The 24,261-nt window shown below is 37.3% G+C and overlaps 1 protein-coding gene across 1 annotated transcript; it reads right to left on the bottom strand.

Annotated features, from left to right (window-relative positions):
- Positions 1–300: 300 nt before the first annotated feature.
- On the bottom strand, positions 301–14,641 carry LOC121415059 (Golgi phosphoprotein 3-like). The gene is made up of 4 exons (XM_041608137.1): positions 14,321–14,641; positions 6,855–7,101; positions 5,791–6,104; positions 301–2,185 (listed from the first exon to the last, which is right to left on the bottom strand). Exons 1-4 carry the CDS (start codon positions 14,516–14,518, stop codon positions 2,075–2,077), a joined length of 870 nt encoding a protein of 289 aa, XP_041464071.1. The 5' UTR covers positions 14,519–14,641; the 3' UTR covers positions 301–2,074.
- Between the last annotated feature and the right edge of the window lie 9,620 nt (positions 14,642–24,261).

The following is a 24,261-nucleotide window of genomic DNA, read 5'->3' as shown; positions in this document are numbered from 1 at the left end:
TACATGCTCATTAATATCTATGAACCCACTACTCATGTATGATGGGTGTCTATTAAAAAGTCACTTGGGTTGCATGGAGACTGAAACATTATGACACGTGGCATGAAGATACCGTTTCTGAATCTGGACATGTTTTGGGGGATGACATATCGAGCGCATCCTATAAAATGGAAATACATGTATATTTACCATTATGCACAGCTGAAGGAGGGATCAACCCTCAATATCCATACATTTGCCAGCATTTTTTTTTTTTTAACCCGGAGATCACAATCTTATTCTTAGGAGGGAAAATTTTAAGGACGAGAAAGAAATTACAAAAGAAACTGATTCCAACAGAAAATGAACAATGAAGAAGCTTTAAAAATAGCAACAAAAAAAAGGGTCGAAAATAATGCTGAGGGATTATTCCAAGTACTCTACATGATGCAATTATAAAAATAAATCTGACCTAAAACATATATATTCAAAATATATCACATAAATGTCAAACAAACAAGTGAGAAATACAAATACACAGCTTTTAACTCCCCTTTTATCTATTCCACGAGAAAATAAATTCATACAAAATGAAAAAAAAATCATATATTTGTTAAAACTATGTTATTATGTTGTACAACACAAGAAAGCAATATTCTAACATTCATCTCCAATCCTTCATCAAATATATATTATTGTTTTCAGAAGAATTGGAATAAAATATTGTATGTACAGAAATCTGGTCTTCTTCACTCTAACTGATGAGTTCCTTTCCACGTTAACCCAATGGAGACTACGCCTGCATGAATGTGGACTGGAGTCTATGGAAAACATGTATTATACGAAATCATTCAGTATCCAAAGGGTTAAATGTCACACATTTCATGACAATACTGATTACACCACCAAATCATGTTTTGCTCATTCGAAGAGTCTCCATAAGGCAAAATAAAATATGAACTCAAAACTTCTACAAAAAAAGAAGAAACCATATTGCGAATGAACAAAAAGCTTGAGCACTACCATGCCTCGTTGGGTGTGCATTGTACTTATTATACACACACTGACACAGAATAGGTCATGCACAGAACAGATGTCTGACTTTGGGTTCATTCAAGTCTCATATCAATGGTTTTATCTTCTTCTTTTATTGATTTACATTTTACTGGCGATTTATAAAATGCCAGAATTAGAGGTTTATTTTTACTTTACAAGGTATCATTATTCATTTCTAAAAAATCATAAATTTGTAAAAGTGCATTAGAATTTGGATGCATGTATGCCATTTTCAGAACAATGTGTGACTAGCTGACTAACCCTTCTGAAATCCCAAGAATTTTTTTTTTTTTTAGTCAGAAAATGTTCATTATTTCATTTTTCAAAATGCGCCAGGGTTTGCCCCTCCCCCCACTCTAATAGTAAGGTTTAGAATTTGATTCTATAATTTTGATTTGATTCCCATGCAACATTTAATCTCAACAGGCATCCTATGTGAACATTTTGCAGACAATACTTGGCTCCAAACAGGACACCTGACCAAAGAATGGAAGTTGTTTGGACATCACTACAACACAGCTCTCCAATGGATGAGGAGGGGTAAAATGCAGAGCTGAGATTTTCCTGGAATGCATGCATTCACTAAAAAAAAAAATAGTATAAAGTAAAATAGGATTACAGTATCAAGATTCCAGTCTTCTCCCCCAAAGCAGCATAAACATATTGAGGTGCCCCTGTCTGCTTATGTGTGAATGGCAAAGAGATCCATCCCCTAACGCTCTAAAAGGGCGTTGATCAATAAAGGTTGAGAGACTTTCAGTTCGGAGGTAGCCATTCTTGCTTGATGGTGTTACAGACAGTAGAAGCTTTGTCACTTCAGCTTTGCCTTTTCGCCCCAAAACATGATGATGTCCCTGTCTGTTAAGCGAGAGGTGTATGTCAATGACAAAGGGATTCATTACTTCCAGCTCAGAGGGCTTCTATCAAGGAAGGCTGAGACATTGAATATAGACTTTCAGTTTGAATTGTGTTACAGGAAGTAGGTCTTTCACTTCAGCTAATACAAGTAGTTCATGGTGAAGGCACCTCAGAAGAGGAATCACTTAATGAAAGCCGCTATGACGGCCCACATTAGGTCATTACTATTCGGCTTCTGACACTGTACTTCCGGGTCAGTTTCCAGTAAGGTCCTCACTCTCCCCGTGGCCACCTACAACAAGATTATCAAATAAAAGAGTTCAGAAATGTGAGTGGAAATGGGGCAAAGTGTGCTGACTTGGGCATGCAGGGGACTAATGCTGTAACCGATTTTTATTCCAATTCCCGATCCGATCCGATTTTCCCCTTTTTTCTACATTTTTCCGAACTCCGATTTTTGACCAGTGAGGAAAAAATCGGATCGGAAAAACCAAAACATAAGACAAAAAAACACGTGGCGACATGTTTGCCGTCAAAATGCGCTGGTGATTTGTTTAGATCTCAGACAAAAGCGGTGGAAGGAAAAGAAGATAAAGGGAAAGAAAATTATGATTTGTTTTTATCTCCGATATTAGCGGAAAGGCAGGTGGAGAAGAAGATTATGATTTGTTTTGATCTCCGACATAATCAGGGAAGAACAAAACGATAATGATGATAATTGGTGATAATTTGTTTTGATCTCCGACAAAAATGGAGGAAGAAAAACAACGAAAAGACGACATGTTTTGATCTTAAGCGGAGGCAAATAAGATTTAGTTGAACACACTGACATGCGCGGTAATATTTACGACTATCTGACTATACGTCCTCTAAGAGTTTACGATTACCTCCGCTATCACTACGATGTTGTAGAGAAGGTAAATATCATGGTGAACAACTCTGGATAATAATGCGTCTTTTTCGGGAGGTCATGCGACCTTTAAGAGTTTACGATTACCTCCGCCATCAAAAATACGATGTTGTAGAGAAGGTGAATATCACGGTAAACGACTCTTGATAATAATGCGTCTTTTTCGGGAGGTCATGCGACCTTTAAGAGTTACGATTACCTCCGCCATCACTACGATGTTGTAGAGAAGGTGAATATCATGGTAAACAACTCTGGATAATAATGCGTCCTTTTTGGGAGGTCATGCGACCTTTATGAGAATACGATTACCTCCGCCATCACTACGATGTTGTAGAGAAGGTGAATATCATGGTAAACAACTCTTGATAATAATGCGTTTACCGTGATATTCACCTTCTCTACAACATCGTAGTGATGGCGGAGGTAATCGTAAACTCTTAAGGTCGCATGACCTCCCAAAAAGGACGCATTATTATTTAGAGTTGTTTACCATGATATTCACCTTCTCTACAACATCGTAGTGATGGCGGAGGTAATCGTAATCTCATAAAGGTCGCATGACCTCCCGAAAAAGACGCATTATTATCAAGAGTTGTTTACCGTGATATTCACCTTCTCTACAACATCGTAGTGATGGCGGAGGTAATCGTAAACTCTTAAAGGTCGCATGACCTCCCGAAAAAGACGCATTATTATCAAGAGTTGTTTACCGTGATATTCACCTTCTCTACAACATCGTAGTGATGGCGGAGGTAATCGTAAACTCTTAAAGGTCGCATGACCTCCCGAAAAAGACGCATTATTATCCAAAGTTGTTTACCATGATATTCACCTTCTCTACAACATCGTAGTGATGGCGGAGGTAATCGTAATCTCATAAAGGTCGCATGACCTCCCGAAAAAGACGCATTATTATCAAGAGTTTTTTACCGTGATATTCACCTTCTCTACAACATCGTAGTGATGGCGGAGGTAATCGTAAACTCTTAAAGGTCGCATGACCTCCCGAAAAAGACGCATTATTATCCAGAGTTGTTTACCATGATATTCACCTTCTCTACAACGTCGTAGTGATGGCGGAGGTAATCGTAATCTCATAAAGGTCGCATGACCTCTCGAAAAAGACGCATTATTATCATGAGTTGTTTACCGTGATATTCACCTTCTCTACAACATCGTAGTGATGGTGGAGGTAATCGTAAACTATTAAAGGTCGCATGACCTCCCGAAAAAGACGCATTATTATCCAAAGTTGTTTACCATGATATTCACCTTCTCTACAACATCTAAAGGTCGCATGACCTCCCAAAAAAGACGCATTATTATCCAGAGTTGTTTACCATGATATTCACCTTCTCTACAACATCGTAGTGATGGCGGAGGTAATCGTAATCTCTTAAAGGTCGCATGACTCCCGAAAAAGACGCATTATTATCCAGAGTTGTTTACCATGATATTCACCTTCTCTACAACGTCGTAGTGATGGCGGAGGTAAGCTAATCTCAAAAAGGTCGCATGACCTCCCGAAAAAGACGCATTATTATCCAAAGTTGTTTACCATGATATTCACCTTCTCTAAAACATCGAAGTGATATGTTGTAGAGAAGGTGAATATCATGGTAAGCAACTCTGGATAATAATGCGTCTTTTTCGGGAGGTCATGCGACCTTTAAGAGTTTACGATTACCTCCGCCATCACTACGATGTTGTAGAGAAGGTGAATATCACGGTAAACAACTGTTGATTATAATGCGTCTTTTTCGGGAGGTCCTGCGACCTTTATGAGATTACGATTACCTCCGCCATCACTATGATGTTGTAGAGAAGGTGAATATCATGGTAAACAACTCTGGATAATAATGCGTCTTTTTCGGGAGGTCATGCGACCTTTAAGAGTTTACGATTACCTCCGACATCACCACGATGTTGTAGAGAAGAGGCCTATCGTTGATCGGCGGTAGTGTCGCGCGCTGGAACGTCATTATCTTATTTTCCTTCCTCCGATTATGTCGGAGATCAAAACAATTCATCATCTTCTTCCTCCGTTTTTGTCGGAGATCAAAACAAATTCTGCCATCAGTGTAGCGTGCCGCATTTGTCCACGCGCCGGCCACATACAGATTTTAATGTATTTTTTTGTTTTTGAATATCTTCCGATCCGATATCCGAACCGATTCCGATTTTAGGAGCAAAACTTCCGAACCGAACTCCGATCCCGTAATTGCTCTAACTTACAACATTACAAGGGACTCTTTGCTTCAGCATAGAATGGTGTTTTGATGATGAAGGGCCAATACTAATTGACTGATGTGGAATTGCACACTGGAATTTGACCATTGCATGAAAGTAAATTCAGGAACAAGTTTTATGAAAAACATTTGTAAAATTACATTTAACCTAACAAGTGACCCACATATGGTAAGCCTTGTAGTTTATTAAAAATCACTTTCAATAATGACCACCAACCCTCGCCCCACACTCTCCCAAGATAAATTGAACATCAAAACATGTACAATAGGTCTTTTCCATGATGCATTAAAAACCCATATTTTGGTCAATATGATTTGCCCATGCAGCATGAGAACTTATTGCGCAATGCTCTGAAATCAGAAAAATAACACTTTAGGCTGCTGTACAAAACTTGCTGCTCAGTATTAAGGTACCATATTGCACACATTAATGTGACTGCACAAGACAGACAACGCTCACAAATAATGAAATGCAATGCGCAATTACAATACATGACGTCATAAAGATCTATAGGTCAGATGCATTTATATGATCAAACAGAGTTCATGAAATGTGGCCGTACTTACTAGAAGTGAAGCAATAAGCTCCATAACTATTTCTGGGGGAGGGACGGTGAAATAATAATCATTTTGGGTGGTTTTATTTCAAGCGATACCACCAATATTGCCCTCATTATAGGACCAATATATCTGGTATCCTATTCTCAGCCATCCAATATAATTGTTTGACATTCTTACCTCGTATTCCTCATCTGATAATGGAGCGAAAGCATTTTCCAGGACATCCGAAGAATGAGCAAGGTATAGTAAGGAAAGCATTCGTCGTTCAAACCTAGCAGGGTCGTTAGGCCACCGGTTCAGCACAGACTCTTGGACCTTCTTAATGATGCGTTGCTTGATTGCGCTGTCTGTTACAGGATGTGTGGTCATGTCAAAGAGAACAAAGTTTTGTTTCTCGGTGGTCAGTACACCTTTGTCCACTAGATTCTTTGCAAGTCGTTCTCGGACGTTCCGGAGCTGGTAGCGTAGTTTCATTGGATTCCAGGTTTCACCTTGCAGGAAGAAAGAAAAATTGAATTTTAAATAAAAATGTTTGAATAACTCATATTCAAGAGTAGACTTTTACAATGAAGCAAAATTTCCTAAAAAATAAATTTCTCAGAATAGTTCCATATATAGGCAATGACACATGAGCATAGATACGCTAACACTTTTCTACTCTTTATCTATAAACTGTTGTCAGTATCTCAAAGAGTCCCACTCGTAAATTCTAAGAGCAGTGAACTTGAGAAATCATTAAAGAGGCAGATTCGTAGGAATGCAATGATAAAAAAAAATTGACAGTACCCGGTGCTTACAGTACATCAATTACGAAGAAATCTATTTTGGATGAAGCATACATACAAATGGTAAATTAACTCTGAGAGGGGTTACATAGTATACAAATAATGCACGTAAGCACGTGCATGCAGGGCCAAATAATGAACGATGTGCGAGGAGCCAATGGATAAACAGAGTTCCGCTGGACCGAGCGCGGTATATCCATTTGGCGAGTCGAGCACAGAGTTCATTATTTAGGTCCTCTATGCACAAGAATGCATGTATTTTTTTTTATACAACCTCCATGTTACCGAGTTGCCCCAAGTGCTATATTTTATCTAAATTTTAGATAATTTCAGACCTCGCACTATCCTGCACTCTGACGTCAGAGTGCAGGATAGTGCGTTTTGGATGCAATATCACCTGATCCGATTTGGACCAATCAGATTACAGAACATTTTGGGAGTTGTATAATAACTCACCACTTAGCAGTTCTATCCAGGTTGGAACTGTCTCTGGAGGATCCGTTTCTTTTATTAGCTTGAGAGCCTCATCTAGGAGGACATCACCTGTTTGGGCATCGTTGAGTAGTATAACTTTCCTATTGAGTAAGCTCCGCCTCCTCATTCCGGTCTTTTCTAGTTCTATCCTTCCTCGCAATGCAAGTTCTATTAGCATACAACCTCTTAGCCCTGATGATATACAGTCATTCCAGAATGATGTGTAGCCCTGGATATGAAGAGAGAGATAGAAAGAAAATAAACCACACAGTCATGCACACGCATTAATGACTTGCAAGGAAAATAAGATTAGCTGGCTGATTCTTTTCCTGCCAAAGCAGAACACCGCCAAATCATAAATGAACCAAGCAATATCAAAAGAATGAAATTTCATTTTTTTAATGATCTCTACGGGCTGCTTTACAATCAGGGTAACCCAACTGCCTCAATGGAAATTATTTCTAAAAAAGTTGTTTTGCTTTTTCTCAATTTTTTGTTTGTTTGTCTGTTCAAAACAAGTGAAATGATATTTCTTTACAATCTGGGGGGCGTTTCATGAAAGGACTTGTCAGATGTTTTATCCGACAAGTCCCATTTTATCCGACAGTTACCATAGGAACAGTGCCTCTCAGCCAATCAAAATCATAGAAAGATGTCAGATCTGACTTGTCGGATGAAAATATTGATGAAACGCTCAACTGGAGGCATAAGGTCACCAATTTATTTTTCTTTATAGTGGATCAAACTTTTTTCAGTTACATGTTCTGTCAAATGCCTAATTTTTCGGAGAGGACACTTTTGGACAGAAAGGGGTTAAATTTATATTTCAATGGGGGTGGGGGTGCCTCACGAATCCCTGAAATGGGGGTCTAAGGAACTGACCACATGGGTAAAATTTGGGGTCTTGGGAACTAAATACATACTGGGCAATGTGAAAGACAGGGTCTATGGAACGGGATTGCAGTACGTGGGCGCTAGCGATGCATGGAGCTGCTAGCTAAGGGAGTTTGAAGCTGTGCACGTGCGTGCAGCTCTCTACCATTTTTAACAAATAATGAAATTAAATTTGAATTATAAATATTATAATAATTATAAGTTACAATAAAATTTCAAACTTTATTATTTGTTAAAATGATCATTTAAATAAATCTATTAATTGTTCTTCAAAATGGCATTTTGTAACACAACTCATCACAGCTACGTCATAACGAAGCTCGAGGGTCAAGCCTATCGTATTTGTGGTGTTTATGAATGGATTCACGAGATCAGTCTGATAAGAAACCTCTCATCATTCATATTTATACTAAGAGATTTTTCACACCTTCATATGCATTACGCATATGAAGGTTTATAGATAAATAAAATCCAACAAATATGAAGGTTTATAGATAAATAAAAATCCAACAAATTTAAGCGATTTCTAGTTCTATACAGATGGATTTCCTACATGTTTATATGTCCCGCTTAGTCATGTATGCGCAGCATGTCAAGGCTCCACGATGTAAAAGCATATGTAAATATATTTTTAAATATCATCACAGAGTCCTCAAGGCTAATTAAGACGGCCGTTTTTAAATCGCCATATGAGCAAATGCGAATAAGGTATTACTCGGCAGTCAAAATTAAGAGACAGCTCAGGACATGATTATCTCAATTTGATGAATTTGATGTCAAATATCAAAGTGCAGAGTTCAAAGTCTGAAATAAAAAAGGAAATCATGATTATGTAATAATACTAGTAAATCTGACGGTCAAAATATCTGCATTCTGCTTGTTTAGTTTTTAAGAAGACGTCTTGTTGATCGCCCAGGGGCCCGTTTCTCAACACCTGGATAAGTTAGTCATATCTTTATCCACCAACCACAGTTACATGTAGTTCCAATCTTACTAAACCTGTTTCACAAAAGGCTTCCTAACTAGAATACCTTGATATCAATACTATCAGTAAAACGAGCAGACGAGACGTAGCCTTAGTCACAAAATACAATAATTTTCAAAAAGGAAAATTACGAAAATATTGCAAATATTGTGATGAATTTGGAAATACATCTTTTCAATATAATAGCACAGGTATATTATGCATCATACATACTTAGACCATGAAGACTGGAGCATACACCAGTCGGTGGACTGTACTTTATCAGAAGACGGGCATACAATTGCTGGGAAAATGAAATTATGAATAATTCATTTCATGACTAAAAAATCGCAGGTGGACGTTGAGATGGGTACCCCCAGGATATCCAATTTTAATAGTTTACAAAAGTAAACCATATCGGTTTTCTTTGTAAAATGATAATTATACAGACTTTTATGATTCCAAACATCAAAATCTAATTTAACATGAACTTTTTAAATCTTTGAACCCGAAATATACATGTATGATTTGACAAATTCTATGCATAAATTAGAGATAGAATTTATCCCAATGGTCTGGAAACGACAAATATGAGTCCAGTTATGGATGGCCTGACATGGTAAAATCTTTATCGATTAAATAATAAATTATTTTACTATTTCAAAATGAACGGTTTTGTGACGTTTTACAGTTTTTATAGTTTCTTTGTATTACAATTATCATTGAATGCATTATCCCCCTTGTTTTGTGATGTAATTTCAACCTCTGTGATTGATTACGTAAGATTATAATTTTCAAATTTCAAGGCACCTTTGCATGTCATAGTCTACTCACGTGATGCCACTACATCATTTAACAAGAGTGTCTCTAAGGCGAGCACATAATACGCCCGTCTGTAACACGGAAAATGGAGCTATTGGTCAGGCAAGAAAAGTGGAAGATGGCGACTTCATCTTTGACCTTCAGACCTCAAAATCAATAGAATTGCTAGGATCTATGCTCGTATAATTCACACTAAACTAAATGAGCCTAGGTTAAGTTCAACCGATGTTATCACGTTTACAAGGACTGCAGAAGGGTAGGATGAAAATAGGTCACTGTGAGCTAGACCTTTGACCTTTTGACCTCAAATTCAATAGGCTTCCTTGGATCCATGCTAGTATTATACATACCAAATTATATGAGCCTAGGTTAAGTTCAACTGAAGTTATCGCGTTTACAAGGACTGCAGAAGGGTACAATGAAAATAGGTCACTGTGACCTTGACCTTTGACCTTTTGACCTCAAAATCAATAGGCTTCCTTGGATCCATGCTAGTATTATACATACCAAATTATATGAGCCTAGGTTAAGTTAAACTGAAGTTAACACATTTACAAGGACTGCAGAAGGGTACAATGAAAATAGGTCACTGTGACCTTGACCTTTTGACCTCAAAATCAATAGGATTTCTTGGATCCATGCTAGTATTATACATACCAAATCATAAGAGCCTAGGTTAAGTTAAACTGAAGTTATCACGTTTACAAGGACTGCAGAAGGGTACAATGAAGTCGCTCAGATAATAGGTCACTGTGACCTTGACCTTTGACCTTTTGACCTCAAAATCAATAGGCTTCCTTGGATCCATGCTAGTATTATACATACCAAATTATATGAGCCTAGGTTAAGTTAAACTGAAGTTAACACATTTACAAGGACTGCAGAAGGGTACAATGAAAATAGGTCACTGTGACCTTGACCTTTTGACCTCAAAATCAATAGGATTTCTTGGATCCATGCTCGTATTATACATACCAAATCATAAGAGCCTAGGTTAAGTTAAACTGAAGTTATCACGTTTACAAGGACTGCAGAATGGTACAATGAAAATAGGTCAATGTGAGCTTGACCTTTGACCTTTTGACCTCAAAATCGATGGGCTTCCTTGGATCCATGCTAGTGTTATACCAAATTATATGAGCCTAGGTTAAGTTAAACTGAATTTATCACGTTTACAAGGCGGACGGACAGACGGAGGGACAGACAGACGGACGGACACCGAGCGTGATACCATAATACATCCCGTCAAGATTGGCGTATAAAAAGAAGTTGACCGGTTCGGAGGTGTCATAAATATTTAGTGAAGTTGCTGTACGCGATCTTGGCAAAGAGGGATTTGTGAAAGTCGCTCTTAACTTACGCAGCTTTATGAAACAAAAGGGCCGTTTCATAAAGTTGCGTAAGTTAAGAGCGACTTTAAGAACGACTGGTGATCCTTTCTTATGCGCTAAACCATCGCCAATTCAAGATACCACTTACCGCAAGAAGGGATCACCAGTCATTCTTAAAGTCGCTCTTAACTCACGAACAGCTTTATGAAACACCCACCGGACAGTGTCAAAAAATCAAGCATTTGTCTCAAAGAAAAAGAGAAAATATGCCAAACATTGCCAACCTTATTTCACCACACAGGAAGGAGTAACAGAACAAGGTTATAATCATAACCTTGTTCATAGAATGAGTGACCTCAGTCAGTGGGACTAAATTTTGGGAGGAAAAAATCACGCTTTTGTTGGTGAGGGCCGGATGGCATTTCTTCTCGACTGATCCGTGAGTATGCCCTAGAGCTGAGTACGCCCTTGTGCCACATCATGCATGTTTCATTTCAGCAAGGGGTAGTGCCAAGCACCTGGAAGAAATCAATTATCGTGCCTCTACCAAAGGAATCACCACCATCAATAGACAAGTTTCGTCCCATCGCTCTTACCAATCATTTTGCCAAGCTTCTTGAATTGTTTGTATACAGGTGGCTTATAGCAGATATTGGCAAAAATATTGATCCTCAGCAATTTGGCAATAGACATGGTATGTCTACGAGTCATTGCCTCATTAGTCTCGTAGATTACCTGCAGGCATGTGCTGATAAGCCTCATACTGTCACCACCATTATACTAACAGACTTCTCGAAGGCGTTTGACCTGGTAGATCACAATGTGGCACTAAATAAGTTGTATGTTATGGGAGCAAGACCTTCTCTCATCCAGTGGTTGGCATCTTTCCTTGCGAATCGGACTCAACAAGTGCACTATCGGGGTAAACTTTCTTCGACGCTTACAACCAGGACAGGAGTACCTCAGGGCACACGCCTTGGCCCCTTGATATTTCTAGGTGTTGTTAATCAAGCCCTCAGGTCTTCTCATATTCAGAGATGGAAGTACGTAAACGACTTGACTCTTGCTCAATGCCATCGATTGGATACTGCTGACACGCTGGAAACTGTCCTATCAGAATCCTCTTAAATGTAAGACACCAAGGGTCGCGTTTACTCGCCAGCAATTACCTCCACCACAGATTCATCTCTCAAACCAAACTATCCCTTATTGTGACCAGGTGAGGCTTCTTGGGGTCATTATAAAAAATGATCTAAAGTGGGATGAGCATGTGAATTATATAACTTCCAAGGCTTCTCGGAAGTTGTATCTGATGCGGATGCTCAAACATTTCGGGATGCCATTATCTGACCTCACAACTGTGTTCACCTTGTACATCTGCCCAATTTTGGACTACTACTGCGTGGTATGTCATTCGTCATTGACCCAGCAACAAATTGCAGCGATTGAATCTATCCAAAAGAGAGCGCTGAGATTTGATGCTAGGTAAGGAGTATGAATCATATGAACTATCTATGAAGCGTTGCACCTTGGTCACTCTGAGGGACTGTAGAGATGAATTGTGTCAAAAGTTTGCCTTACAACTTTTCAAGAACTTTCGTGATTGGCTCCCACCTGCAAGGTTATCACATCGAGAGCTCCGAAACAGTCACAGACTCACAGAAATCAGATGTCAGACAGAAAGGTATCGCAAAAGCGCATTACCGTACCTTGTCCGCTTGTTGAACTCTAAACTGTAGATCTGTCAACACACAGTACCAATCAGCTGCTTCTGGATCGCTATTGCATTGTGGGACGGAGAGCAGTAGATTCGGTGGACCTCGGGTGGACCGAGTCTATTGTTTTCTGTTTTGTGGTGTAGTGGTGAGTCAGAAGTGGCTGACTGGTGGTGTATATTTGTTCTTAAATTATTATTTTTTTTACACTTTTAATTACCATGGCAATTATTGTATCCATTGTTTATTGTACATACATATTGAAAATGTTTCTTATTGGTTTACAGTTTCATTAATTTAGCATAATTGTTTGGTAATTGTCCTTAATTTCTCCCATTTTATTTCCCTTACTTTCCTTAAGTTGCTCTCATATTAGACAGTTATTTTTGCTGCTCTTTTCTCATTTTCAATTATCAATACCGGTACTGAATCTACTGAAAGCCGTTACAACAAATTTCCTTCTAATTCTTCTTTAAACCCATATTAGTATTACATCACAATAATTCTATATTTTAGGAGTAAATCACAATAATTTTTCCAACATATGTACTTTTTCAAAGCTTTCAAAGCTAAGAACACTTCTTCATTATTATGATTTTACCGTAATTATTTTTGTAATTTCTTGATTCTTGTGTAACATTGCTTTTTGTTGATTTTTATGTGTATTTTTATGTTTTTTTTGTAAAACATTTGCCAATTCAGCTCTAACAAGCTGCGATCATTCATTCTAATAAAATCTTGAATCTTGTTCTTTTGGGAGTTTTGCAAAGCAAGTCTCAAATATGGGAGATTGTCTCCCTTATTGGAGAGAGTCTCCCATATTGTTATTGGCCGTGCGCCTCTACTGTGTTACCGTTTTCTGAAACATGTCCCTATTTTTGGCACACATTCTCGAGCTTGCTCAGTCTCATTATTCTAATTGAAAATTTAATGGAATATAAAGAAATTCATGTATACTATGACTTAGGGCCTAGATTTCTAAATCTAAATAGGGCCTACATTTTTTTCTGGTGCTCAGAAACTGAGAAAGACAGTCCACGTCGACAGGCCACATCAGATAGGGAGCCCCCTTCTTTTTCCCCTTTTTCCCAACTGCTGCAACTCCGAGCTGTGCAAGCTCCAGTCTAGACCAAAAGCTTCAGTCTCTGTTATGTTGGTTGTTCAGCTGAACTCCGTTGGCTTCACTCACCAAATACAGATACCGAAGTTCTAGCGCGATCTGTACAGGGGACTCAATGGCCATATGTTTATGTACTTAAGATCAGACAAAACGGGGAAGTGAATTTGCGTGACAGTCGAGGTAAGTCACTGTTTTTGTTCCTTTTAACTTGATTTTTCTCTGTTTTTTGGCAATTAATGCCAAGAGGGAATATTAATTTGCATTTTGGTCGCAATAATTGTCAATTTTTTTATTCATTAAAGACAAAAATTGAAGAGCCCCGACAGGGGGATTTTGCATTGCAAATCCCCTAATGGTGGCTGCACGATAGCGAGCCGTCTGTGTACGAGGAGAAATTTAAAAAAATGTTTAAAAAATCCTTGAAACAGACGGATGCCAGCTGTCTAGCTCCAGTCCAGTTGGCAAATCATTTGTGATGAATGCATTTTCCAACTTATGCAAGCTAGTGCACGTCGCAGAGAACCTGAACTCAATTAAAATATGCAATGACCAAAAATATATATATTTTTTTTACAATATCAAGTTGGGATTCCATACTTTACCTCTCTGTCTTTCAGACCCAATAATAAAACTTCTTCCATCAATGTTAATCTCGTTTCTTTTGATTCGCAGTCATCTTCTTCTTCACGAAACGGATCTTCGTCCGCTTCATGACTTGATTTTCCCCCTTCTGCTCCTTTCGATCCTCCACCTGTGTGTCTTTGAATTAAAGTACTACCTCTTTGAGTCAAGGTACTCATGATAGAATATCAATTATTACAGCAGGTTCTGCCTATCTTTGAAGAAAAGTTATAGATTCTGCTTGTTATGATGTGTGAAATGGGTCGGCTTTTCCAAAATGGCTTCGTCTGCGAGAAGTGACGTCAAATTGCTGATCGAAATTCAACGCAAGGTGGCGTTCCATCTTCAGTCATTGTCTGTGCGCGAACGTGTCTGGTATAAAATTATGGGGGCTAACATATGAAGATTACACCCCCCCCCCCTCCATCTATCTTCACTTAATTGCACTGTTTTGTTTATTTCAACTCAACAAACAAAATACTGATTAAAAAGATGAAGAATACCGATCTAAAAACTCTTGAAACATGCTAGCTGAAACCCCAAGTTTCTCATTCTAATTCTATAAGCCTATAATAATGATGTTCCGACATTTCAGAAACTTTGACTCTCTCCTCTAACGAAGGAATGTGGTGAATAAATATTATCAATATTTTTCGGCGTGCTTCACCCGCAAAATTCTTCATTATGATTTGGCGAAAAACTTGATATTTCCACCCCTCCCATCCGAGATGTCTACCGACATCTTCTCTCTAAATTATACACTTCTGAATTACATGAGTAACTTTAGCCTCAGACCGAGTCATCAACGCTATAAACATTGTATCCTAAAAAGAACGGCAATATTCAGAGCGCTTTTGAAAATAATAGGCAAATAACGAGTTAAAAGGACAAGTCCATCCCAACAAACACTTTCATTTGAAGAAAAAGAGGAAACTTCAACCATTATAACACCAAAAATTTCATCCAAATCGGATGTCATGAAAAAATAATTACATGCACATCTCGTCGGTATGAAAATAGTATGCATAGTCTGCAAAACATCAGAGGCAGTTCAGTTAAAATCCACACTCTCTTTCTGGAGGAGCATCAGTATCCCCCCTCCAAATCATCTATATCCACGTAATAGCAGTTCTAACTTCTTGCGCCAAGCTGTAATGATCAGATCCCAACTGCTGTGCCAAACATACCCTGTTCAGGCAAGACTTCTAACTATTAAAAAGTCAAATACAGCCACGTGCCAGCTTTGTAACAAGGAAGAGGAAGATGCAGATCATTTTGTTGGATCCTGTACCTATTTCTTATCTCACAGGGCAGACCTTCATGCAAAACTGAAAAGAAGGCATATGCACGATGAAATAGTATGTCTATATGACCCCTTCAAGAACAATCATTATAGTAGAGTGGTCCTCTTACCAAGCTCTCTTAATCTTCCTTCTTCAGTTTGCTGTCAGCTTGTAACAGATACTCTACTATTTCTATATAAAATTCATATGAAACGTATCTCTTTCCTGTCCTCAATGAATTGATTATGTAATTTAATCTTCAAATGCAATGTACTGGATGGATGGATTACGACATACTGCATTTTGATGCTGATCTCCGATAAAAGCGGAGGAAGAAGAAGAAGAAGAAGGTGAGGTAGGAACTGACGATATCACTCACTCACTATTTCTTTAGTATTTTATTATAAATGAAATATTCTAATTTTTTCCTCATTGTCTTGTGAAACAAAGTTTTATTTCTCCCTAAACATATTGTTTAACATTTTATGGATCAGTCAAGCAGCAGTTGATCCGATTGCTAAATCTGTAAAATTTGAAATATTGCAAAATTCAAACAATCAAGGGAAGAAAAGAAATAGTGAGTGAAGGACATCATCGATACTCTCATTAACATGTGACTAAATATTGTGCATTTAACCGTTAGTGAAAAATAAACGAAACTTTGAAATATTATAACTTATTTTATACATCCTATTTTAAAGAAATTTTCGACATTATGCTTGTCTGGTTTTTCTCTGTTGGTCCAAATCAACATTATTATGAGAGTCAAAATTTGTTTGGGGGCTTGAGTGACTTTTTTGGGGGGAGGGGGACTTCAGTTCCCCCCCGAAATCCACTGGTTAACCGCTCGCGCCTGCGAGGTCCCGGTTCCCCTATGGGGGGTATTGATCACCTTCAGTGGTATTCCTTTTCTGTGCCTTTGTTTTTTATTTGCCTTTTATTTTCAATTTTTCCTTTTCTTTAAGTATTTGCGCCCCCTTTCCTCTGAGAGTGGCGCCCAGGGCACGTGACCCCCTGCCCCCACTCCCCCGCTATATGCCACTGCTAATACCCTTATCAAATCGAATTCAATTGACTTGCTGTTACACAAAAATATTGTTTTCGAAATAAATTATGAACGCCCCAAAATTGGAAAATGTCCCGAGGGGACACTTACATTGACGAGTGGATACCAAGAGCGACCAAAAAAAAAAAAACACGTAAAAAGGTGTCTTTTTAAGATAGGGCACGTTACGTACGTAACGAAATACGGGTGTCAAATAGTGAAAAAAAAGGTATCTATTTTTGTCAGGAAAGCTACGTGTTTTGGGTCAAATTTGCAGGGGGGTAAAAAAATAAGACCAAAATGTTTTCTAAAGTATGTACTTTTTGCCCCATAAAGGTAAACACTACGTGTTATATATACGATTTGCGTAATTTTCTGACAAGCTCTGACAAGCTCTCAACAAGCTCTCTGTAATGATCCTGTTTTCTACATAATTTGTGATGATCTTGATCAATAAGACTAAACTCTAGACCTTGATCTTACTACAAGGAAGCAGGAGAAGTCATTTATGTGGACTTTTGGTGAGCAGCATTTTTAGAACTTTCCAATGAAATTATCTGTCTGTATGCAGCACAACGCTGAAAATTTCATCAAAATGGGATAAGAAAGTTATGACATTTCAAATTTTCGCTTCTTTTTAACAAAATAGTTATATGAACGAGCCAGTATACATCCAAATGAGAGAGTCGATGATGTCACTCACTCACTGATTATTTTGTTTTTTATTGTTTGAATTATACAATATTTAAATTTTTACGAATTTGACGATTAGGACCTCCTTGCCTGAAGCACAAAATGTTAAAATAATGGAATTCCACTTGACTGTTTAGGGAGAAATGAAACTTCATTTCACATGACAATGACGAGAAAATAAGAATACTTATTATTTCATATAATAAAATACTAAAGAAATAGTGAGTGATGTCATCAGTTTTTCATTTGCATACCGACCGAGATGTGCATGTAACTGTTTTGTGAAATGAAGCGAAACTTTAAAATGCCATAACTTTCTTATTTTACATCCGATTTTGATGAAATTTTCTTTCAGTGTATATAAGTTGTGCTTGTTGAATTTTTCTCCTTTTATTCAAATCAATTTTGTTGGGGTGGACTTGTCCTTTAAAAAAAGGGAACAGAAAATGGCATTCATTAATGGTATTTGATAACAAAAATTTACATTGAAAAGACAGCAAAACGTGGTCGATGATATAGCATGCAGAGAGAAGATATTAATTCCTTCCCGTGACTAGCGTTGAAGATCAGAAATTTCAAAATTTCTCTTAAACCTGCTCTACAGTGCGTATCAAAAAAAAGTTTACACTTTGAAAAAATCCTGTAAAATTATACATTTGTTATATTCTGAAGATTGTTCCACATTTTAACATTGGTACAGGTCCATTAAAGCAAATGACGATATAACTGTCGAAAAATATTTCCGCTTGAGTGAGCACCACTCACTTTTGAAAAGTTAGTGAAAAATGATTTGCGCAGAAATTTGAAATAGTTATGCGAATAAAAGTAGCCCTTAATCATGAAGAACACATGAAATTTAGCTAGTAAAATTGATTTTAAGATATCTTCTACATTGTTTGACTTGTTTCCTTGCCCAAAACACTTCGAAGAGTGCATTTTGCCCCACCCCACCCCCCAACACACCGAGGCCATCGTGACGATATTTGCTTTACACTGAGCTGTGACTTACATGGAATGGCTTAAGCTTGATTTTCATTTTGTTAATCATTGCTTAGCTTGGGAAAAGTGTGGATAAACAAGTATTAAATGAAAAATGAAATGTAAACCAACTTTCAATGACAAAAACTTAGTGAAAAAATGCTGGAGATGTTTGATATAAACTTTTGTTCGGATTCAGTTATGTCCTCAGATCCAGCTGGCACAAATAGGGTAAAGGTTGTGCTTATTGAGTGTTGAAATTTCAATTTGGGTGGCAAAATTGTCACAAAATGCTTGAATGTATCCGTTTTATTCCAATTGCCTAAAAGTGCAAGGAAAATGTATGATAAATCTTTCGTAGTGTCAGTTTGATTTCGTCCTTTCGACTTGACACAGCATGAAAACGAGCATTTCTGCGCAAACAGATTTCTGCGAGCTTTACAGAAATGGACAGTGCTCACTCAAGTGTAACATTCTGACAAAACTTTTACTTTCATTGGATAGATGAGACCCAACTGAAGATTATATGTAAAAAAATTACCCACGTGTTGTGTATTTCTTAATTCCCAGGACTTTTTCAAAGTGTAAACTTTTTTTGATACGCACTGTATATTCATTTCAGTTTTCTTAGATTAGCCACTCGAAAAAAGCTCAAAATGGGAAAGAGATAATGCACGGAGAGGAATTTTTCCTTTACAATACCCGCGAAGCACGGAAACATGTACATAGTGATCTGTTTATTGAGCATGATGTATACACAGGGGCGTCGATCCATTTTTCAGATGGGGGGGGGGGGGCAAAATCATGAATCAACGTTCCAAAGGTGCTCCAAAGGCGCTCGATCACACAAAACGAACAAACTCACCCGTGCACACCCCTACACCCCCACACATAGGCCTATATATATATATATATATATATATATATATATATATATATATATATATATATATATCTCATGAAAAAAAAACAACATATATCTCACCCTCACCAACAATGCGAGCGCGAAGCTCGAGCTGAAATTTTTTGGTATGACATGAAAACAGGAAAAATGTACCTCATTAGGTTTGTTAGTATAGTACTAACTCATGAGGAGGATAAATACATATATCTCACTAGAGAGCAAGCTGAAATATCTTTATATTCTGACCTGAAAGCTTGATATTTTAAACATTTTTTGGTACCAATGATTAAGATTGGTATCTAGAAGAGCAATAGATGCGAGCGCAAAGCGCGAGCTGAAAATTTTGATATTTCGATCTGGAAAATAAGACAGTTTAATGGACGCTTTTAATAAAGAACAAGATCCAACAAAAGATTATTGCAAATGGAAGAGGGAGTTCTTATGAGGTTTAGAACTGAAAACGGGACATTCTATTTGCCTATTTAATCATGAAAAGTATGGGTTTTGGGTAAAGAAATGATGTGAGCGCGAAGCGCGAGCTGAAAATTTTTATATTCCTATCTGAAAAGCACACATTTTGAGCACGATTTTGAATCAAAATCAAGTTGGTATCTCAATCTCGCTTGCTGATTTCAGTGTAGCATTACAATCTTATTTTATTTTTTAGTTGCATATGCGGAATTATGGTGGGGGGGGGGCAAAACTATATGTTTGCCCCCAATATTTTTATTGGTAGGGCAATCACCCCCCTGCCCCCCCCCCCCCCAGGATCGACGCCTCTGTGTATACAACTTCTCTCTTAAATCTAACCCGACTGGCAATATCATTTTTCTTCTTAATGCATGATGATAAAATGCAGATTCGGCCCAATTAAGACTAGCACAAATTACAAACTGTGTGGCTTCTCGTGCGCCATCTGACTTACCGTCATTCCTTAGACGATTTATTTTGCCACCCTTTTACTCCCGTTTATTTTTCCACCCTTTTGAATTAATTGATTTATTGAAATTAATTTATTCACCACTGGTGGGATGGAACACCCTATCAACAAAAGTTGTTTTTCGTTGGGGTCCTTTTATGTCATGTGTGATGAAAATATCATATACATAAACATTTCATTCTTTTTCATCTTGAACCTCCACCCATCTGTTTAATAGTCCTGAAAAAGGATGTTTTTATTTAATAACAATATACACAAATTGCGAGGGAACAAACTGATTGATAGTAACTATAATCATCACTATAATTTTCATGATCAAACTTTTCATTTTTTTCATCATCATTATTATAATTTTCTACCCTAAATTATTGGGGAGGGGGGATGATAGTACAGGCCATCCCCCCACTTGAAATTTAGGGGGGATATATCCCCCACCCCCCCGTGATCGACACCCATGTATCAAATTAATCGATTTCGATGTTTACGCCACTTAGGATATCAAATTAGGGGATTTCAATAAAGTTAGATACGTACTAAGGGGATTTCCCGTTCACGCCACTTTGGGTGGCTTTTCTCATGGGTTACGATATCAATAATTCGATTTCTTGCTTATTAAAAACAATTTCTTGATATTAAGAATTCGATTTCTCAAGAAATCGAAAATTTCTTGATATCATTGTTAATTTCTTGATATCAAGAATTACCATATTGCTTAAAGGACAAGTCCACCCCAACAAAATTAAAGTTTAATTGAATAAAAAGAAAAAATCCAACAAGCATAACATTGAAGACTTCATCAAAATCGGATGTAAAATAAGAAAGTTATGACATTTTAAAGTTTCGCTTAATTTCACAAAACAGTTATGTACATCCAGTATGCAAATGAGGAGACTGATGACGCCATCCACTCACTATTTCTTTTGTATTTTATAATGTGAAATATGAAATATTCTAATTTTTTACTCATTGTCAAGTGAAACGATTATTCCTCACTTAACATGTAGAATTAGTATTGTTTAATATATGGTTCAGTGAAGTTGGTCCTTTTTGTCAAATCTGTAAAAAAAAGATATATGAAAAGAACAAAAGAAATAGTGAGTGAGGAACATCATCGACTGTCTCATTTTCATGCGACTGAATTGTGCATATGTCACTGTTTTGTAAAAAAAAATGATGAGGGAAACTTTAACATGTCATAACTTTCTTATTTTTACATCCGATTTTGCTGATATTTTTAGCGTTATGCTAGTTTGATTTTTCTCTATTTATTCAATTCAACATTGTTTGATTTGATTTATTTTTTTCTTCTGCATTCATAACAGTGATATACAATACAATTTTCATTACATAAAAAACATAAATATATCAGTAATTGATTTTGGTATTAATCATAAAGAAAAGAAAAAATACAAAATAAAAATGTCATTCTAAACAAATATGATCAACTACCAACAAAGAGAATTTAACATTGACAGTTCTGGGGTGAACTTGACACAATCGAATTCTTAATATCAAGAAACTGTTTTGTGTATTTAAGCAATGGTAAATGGGGGGTCACTCTCCACACGGACCCACCCTTGTCCGACAACGCCTCAGCTCAGAAACAACATTAAATATCAAGAAATAGGATTAAACGGCTTGCGATACACACGCCCAATCGAGCATGCGCATATATGCATGCAGCATAGCAGCGCAGCAGCCGAACCACGAGCCGAATTTAACTCAACTCAGGCCCAGCCAAGTAAAGTCATTTTTTTTATACGGTAAGTGGAATTTGATAAAAAGTTATTAATTAAATCACAGTAGAATTTTACATCTTCTTTACCTTGGTATACCGTAGATCTAACGTTAGACAGTAATGATTCTATTATTGGACCGTCTGAGTCACTATTGCCGTATGCGCGACCTGCATGACCAGAAACTGAGACTCTCCGCTGCGGCGCGGAGGCCGAGGACGGTGAGCTGAGATTAGGCCGAGCCAGGCCCAGATAACTGCGCGCGCTGCATAAATTTGTTGTGTGCCTTGGTTTAATCACTCCTAGTACCAATGAGGTCCAAACATTAACATGTATGGACCTCATAGGCGACATTACCCAAAAATATGGGTTAGACAATGCTGTTCTGATTTCCAACCCAAGACTTTGGTAAATGTACGCCTTAATACAAATTGGAGTTACGTGATATGACTTTCAAAGTTTCATTTGGTGGGGATACATTAAAAGTATTAATTAAGTAGTTCAAATTAAAATATATTATCATTAAACTTACATTTCAGGCCCTTTTTGTTGATTTTCGGTGAGCGTTCCACACAGCTGCGACGAGTGATCAACTCCGAAGTGATACGCGAACTGGTCAGCTGATCGGTCAGGTGATCGGTAGATTATCTTTTTGTCAGACGTTCATAATTTATGTAAAGCGTATCAATCTTCAGTATCTTGATTCCAAAGTATCAGTATTGCAGATAAATGTCATTATTGATTGGAATCAGTGGCGGATCGGGGGGGGGGGGGGGTGGGGGTGGGGGTGAGCATTTCTGCCCGATCCCCCTATTGAGATTTGTAGTAAATATTTTGGAATTATACGTTGTTCATATTAGTTATGCGACCCCTCCCTTATGATGATCACAGCATTATTTGTAATGGGGATATTTCGTTCATAATTATTCTTGTCTCTTCTTTCTCCTTTTTAGCCTTTTTTTGCTTGTTAAAACCTTTTTTCCTTTTTTTTTGGGGGGGGGCTCGCCAAATTTTACGTGGGTCAAAATTACCTTCATTTTTTTAGTGACAATCTTTTTTTCATTTGTCCAGTTCTACGCGAGACAAAATTACCTTCGATCATTATTATAGTTAAAAACTTTTTTTTATTTTTTATTTATTTATTTTTTTTTGGGGGGGGGAGGTTGCCAAATATCACGCGAACGTTTGTCAGCTTTTACTGTTTTATTCGACTTATAATCAAATATTAAATGGGGCTTACCACAGTTTTTTTTAAAGTCAATTCATAAGAATATTCCTCCTCGGGATTTGAGCTTTCTTTCATGAAATATCAATTTTTTTCATGATTACCAAAAATACTTAAAATTTTTTAATGGTGTATGCCTATAAAGCTTTAGCTCATGCGTTGCGCCTGCCATATTTTAATGCTGATCAACTTTATGCTTTTAATGAATTCCTAAAAACAATAAATTCTCAGATCATCAATTTTGTCGCAATCGAATAATTCGATTGCGTCTCTCTATCAGTTTTGAATATTCATAAAAAATATCAGCTCGTGCTTTTTGCTCATAATATTTTGATTAGTAAATTCTTCTCTTATATAATCGAGTCGGATAGATAGATAGATAACTAGAGAGAGAGAGTTGGGGGGGGGGGGTCCCTCAGCTACTTGTCCTCGCTTATTTGTTATTATTTGTTATTATGCTCATGTTGTGAGAGCTTTGTGTTTTCACATTTTTTTCTTTTTCAACCTTTTTATTGTCTCGGAGCTTCCCTCTATTTCTTTACACTATAATGTAGTCCTGTTTCAATCATTGGCGGCGGAAGCCCCAAATTTTAGGAGGGGACAACCTAAAAAATTTTGACAAGCAAAAAAAAGGCTCTCAACCCAAACATTTTAGGGGGGACGTAGGAAAATAAATTGACAAGCAAAAAAAAAAAAGGTCAACAACAAATTTAGGGGGGAACGTCCCCGCTTCCGCCGCCTATGGTTTCAATTCTTTTTTTGTTCTCATTTCAATGAAAACATCATTATTAAACTGACGTACATGTAGAAGACTTTATTACGAAATTTTGACATTGTTTTGTTTCATTTGTTTGGCTTTCTTTTTTTCTTCTCCTCATCTTCTTTTTCTTCTTACTTTTTCCCTTTCCTTATTTTCTCTTCAGTATTTCATTCAGGTATCCGCCAATTTGTACAACACCAAGCATATAGAGGCGGATAATCAGTGAGGGAGCATGACGGTGTGCCGCTCTAAAAAAAAGGAGGAATATTGGAAGAAAAAAAAAGAAGAAGGGATGGGGAAAAAATAAAGAAAAAAAAAGATGATGATGGCAATGACGAAAATTATCTTGGTGATGATG

The sequence above is a fragment of the Lytechinus variegatus genome, chromosome 5 (genome assembly GCF_018143015.1).
Source record: "Lytechinus variegatus isolate NC3 chromosome 5, Lvar_3.0, whole genome shotgun sequence".
Classification (NCBI taxonomy): domain Eukaryota; kingdom Metazoa; phylum Echinodermata; class Echinoidea; order Temnopleuroida; family Toxopneustidae; genus Lytechinus; species Lytechinus variegatus.
This window is presented reverse-complemented; position numbering and strand designations above follow the sequence as displayed.

Bases quoted from the DNA above. Each gene is read 5' to 3' on its own strand.
- LOC121415059 (XM_041608137.1), bottom strand. From the start codon at position 14,518: ATGAGTACCTTGACTCAAAGAGGTAGTACTTTAATTCAAAGACACACA. The intron at 7,102-14,320 runs GTAAAGTATGGA...CTTCATATCCAG, and splicing joins TGGGTCTGAAAGACAGAGAG to GGCTACACATCATTCTGGAA. The intron at 6,105-6,854 runs GTGAGTTATTAT...TCTTCCTGCAAG, and splicing joins CTGGATAGAACTGCTAAGTG to GTGAAACCTGGAATCCAATG.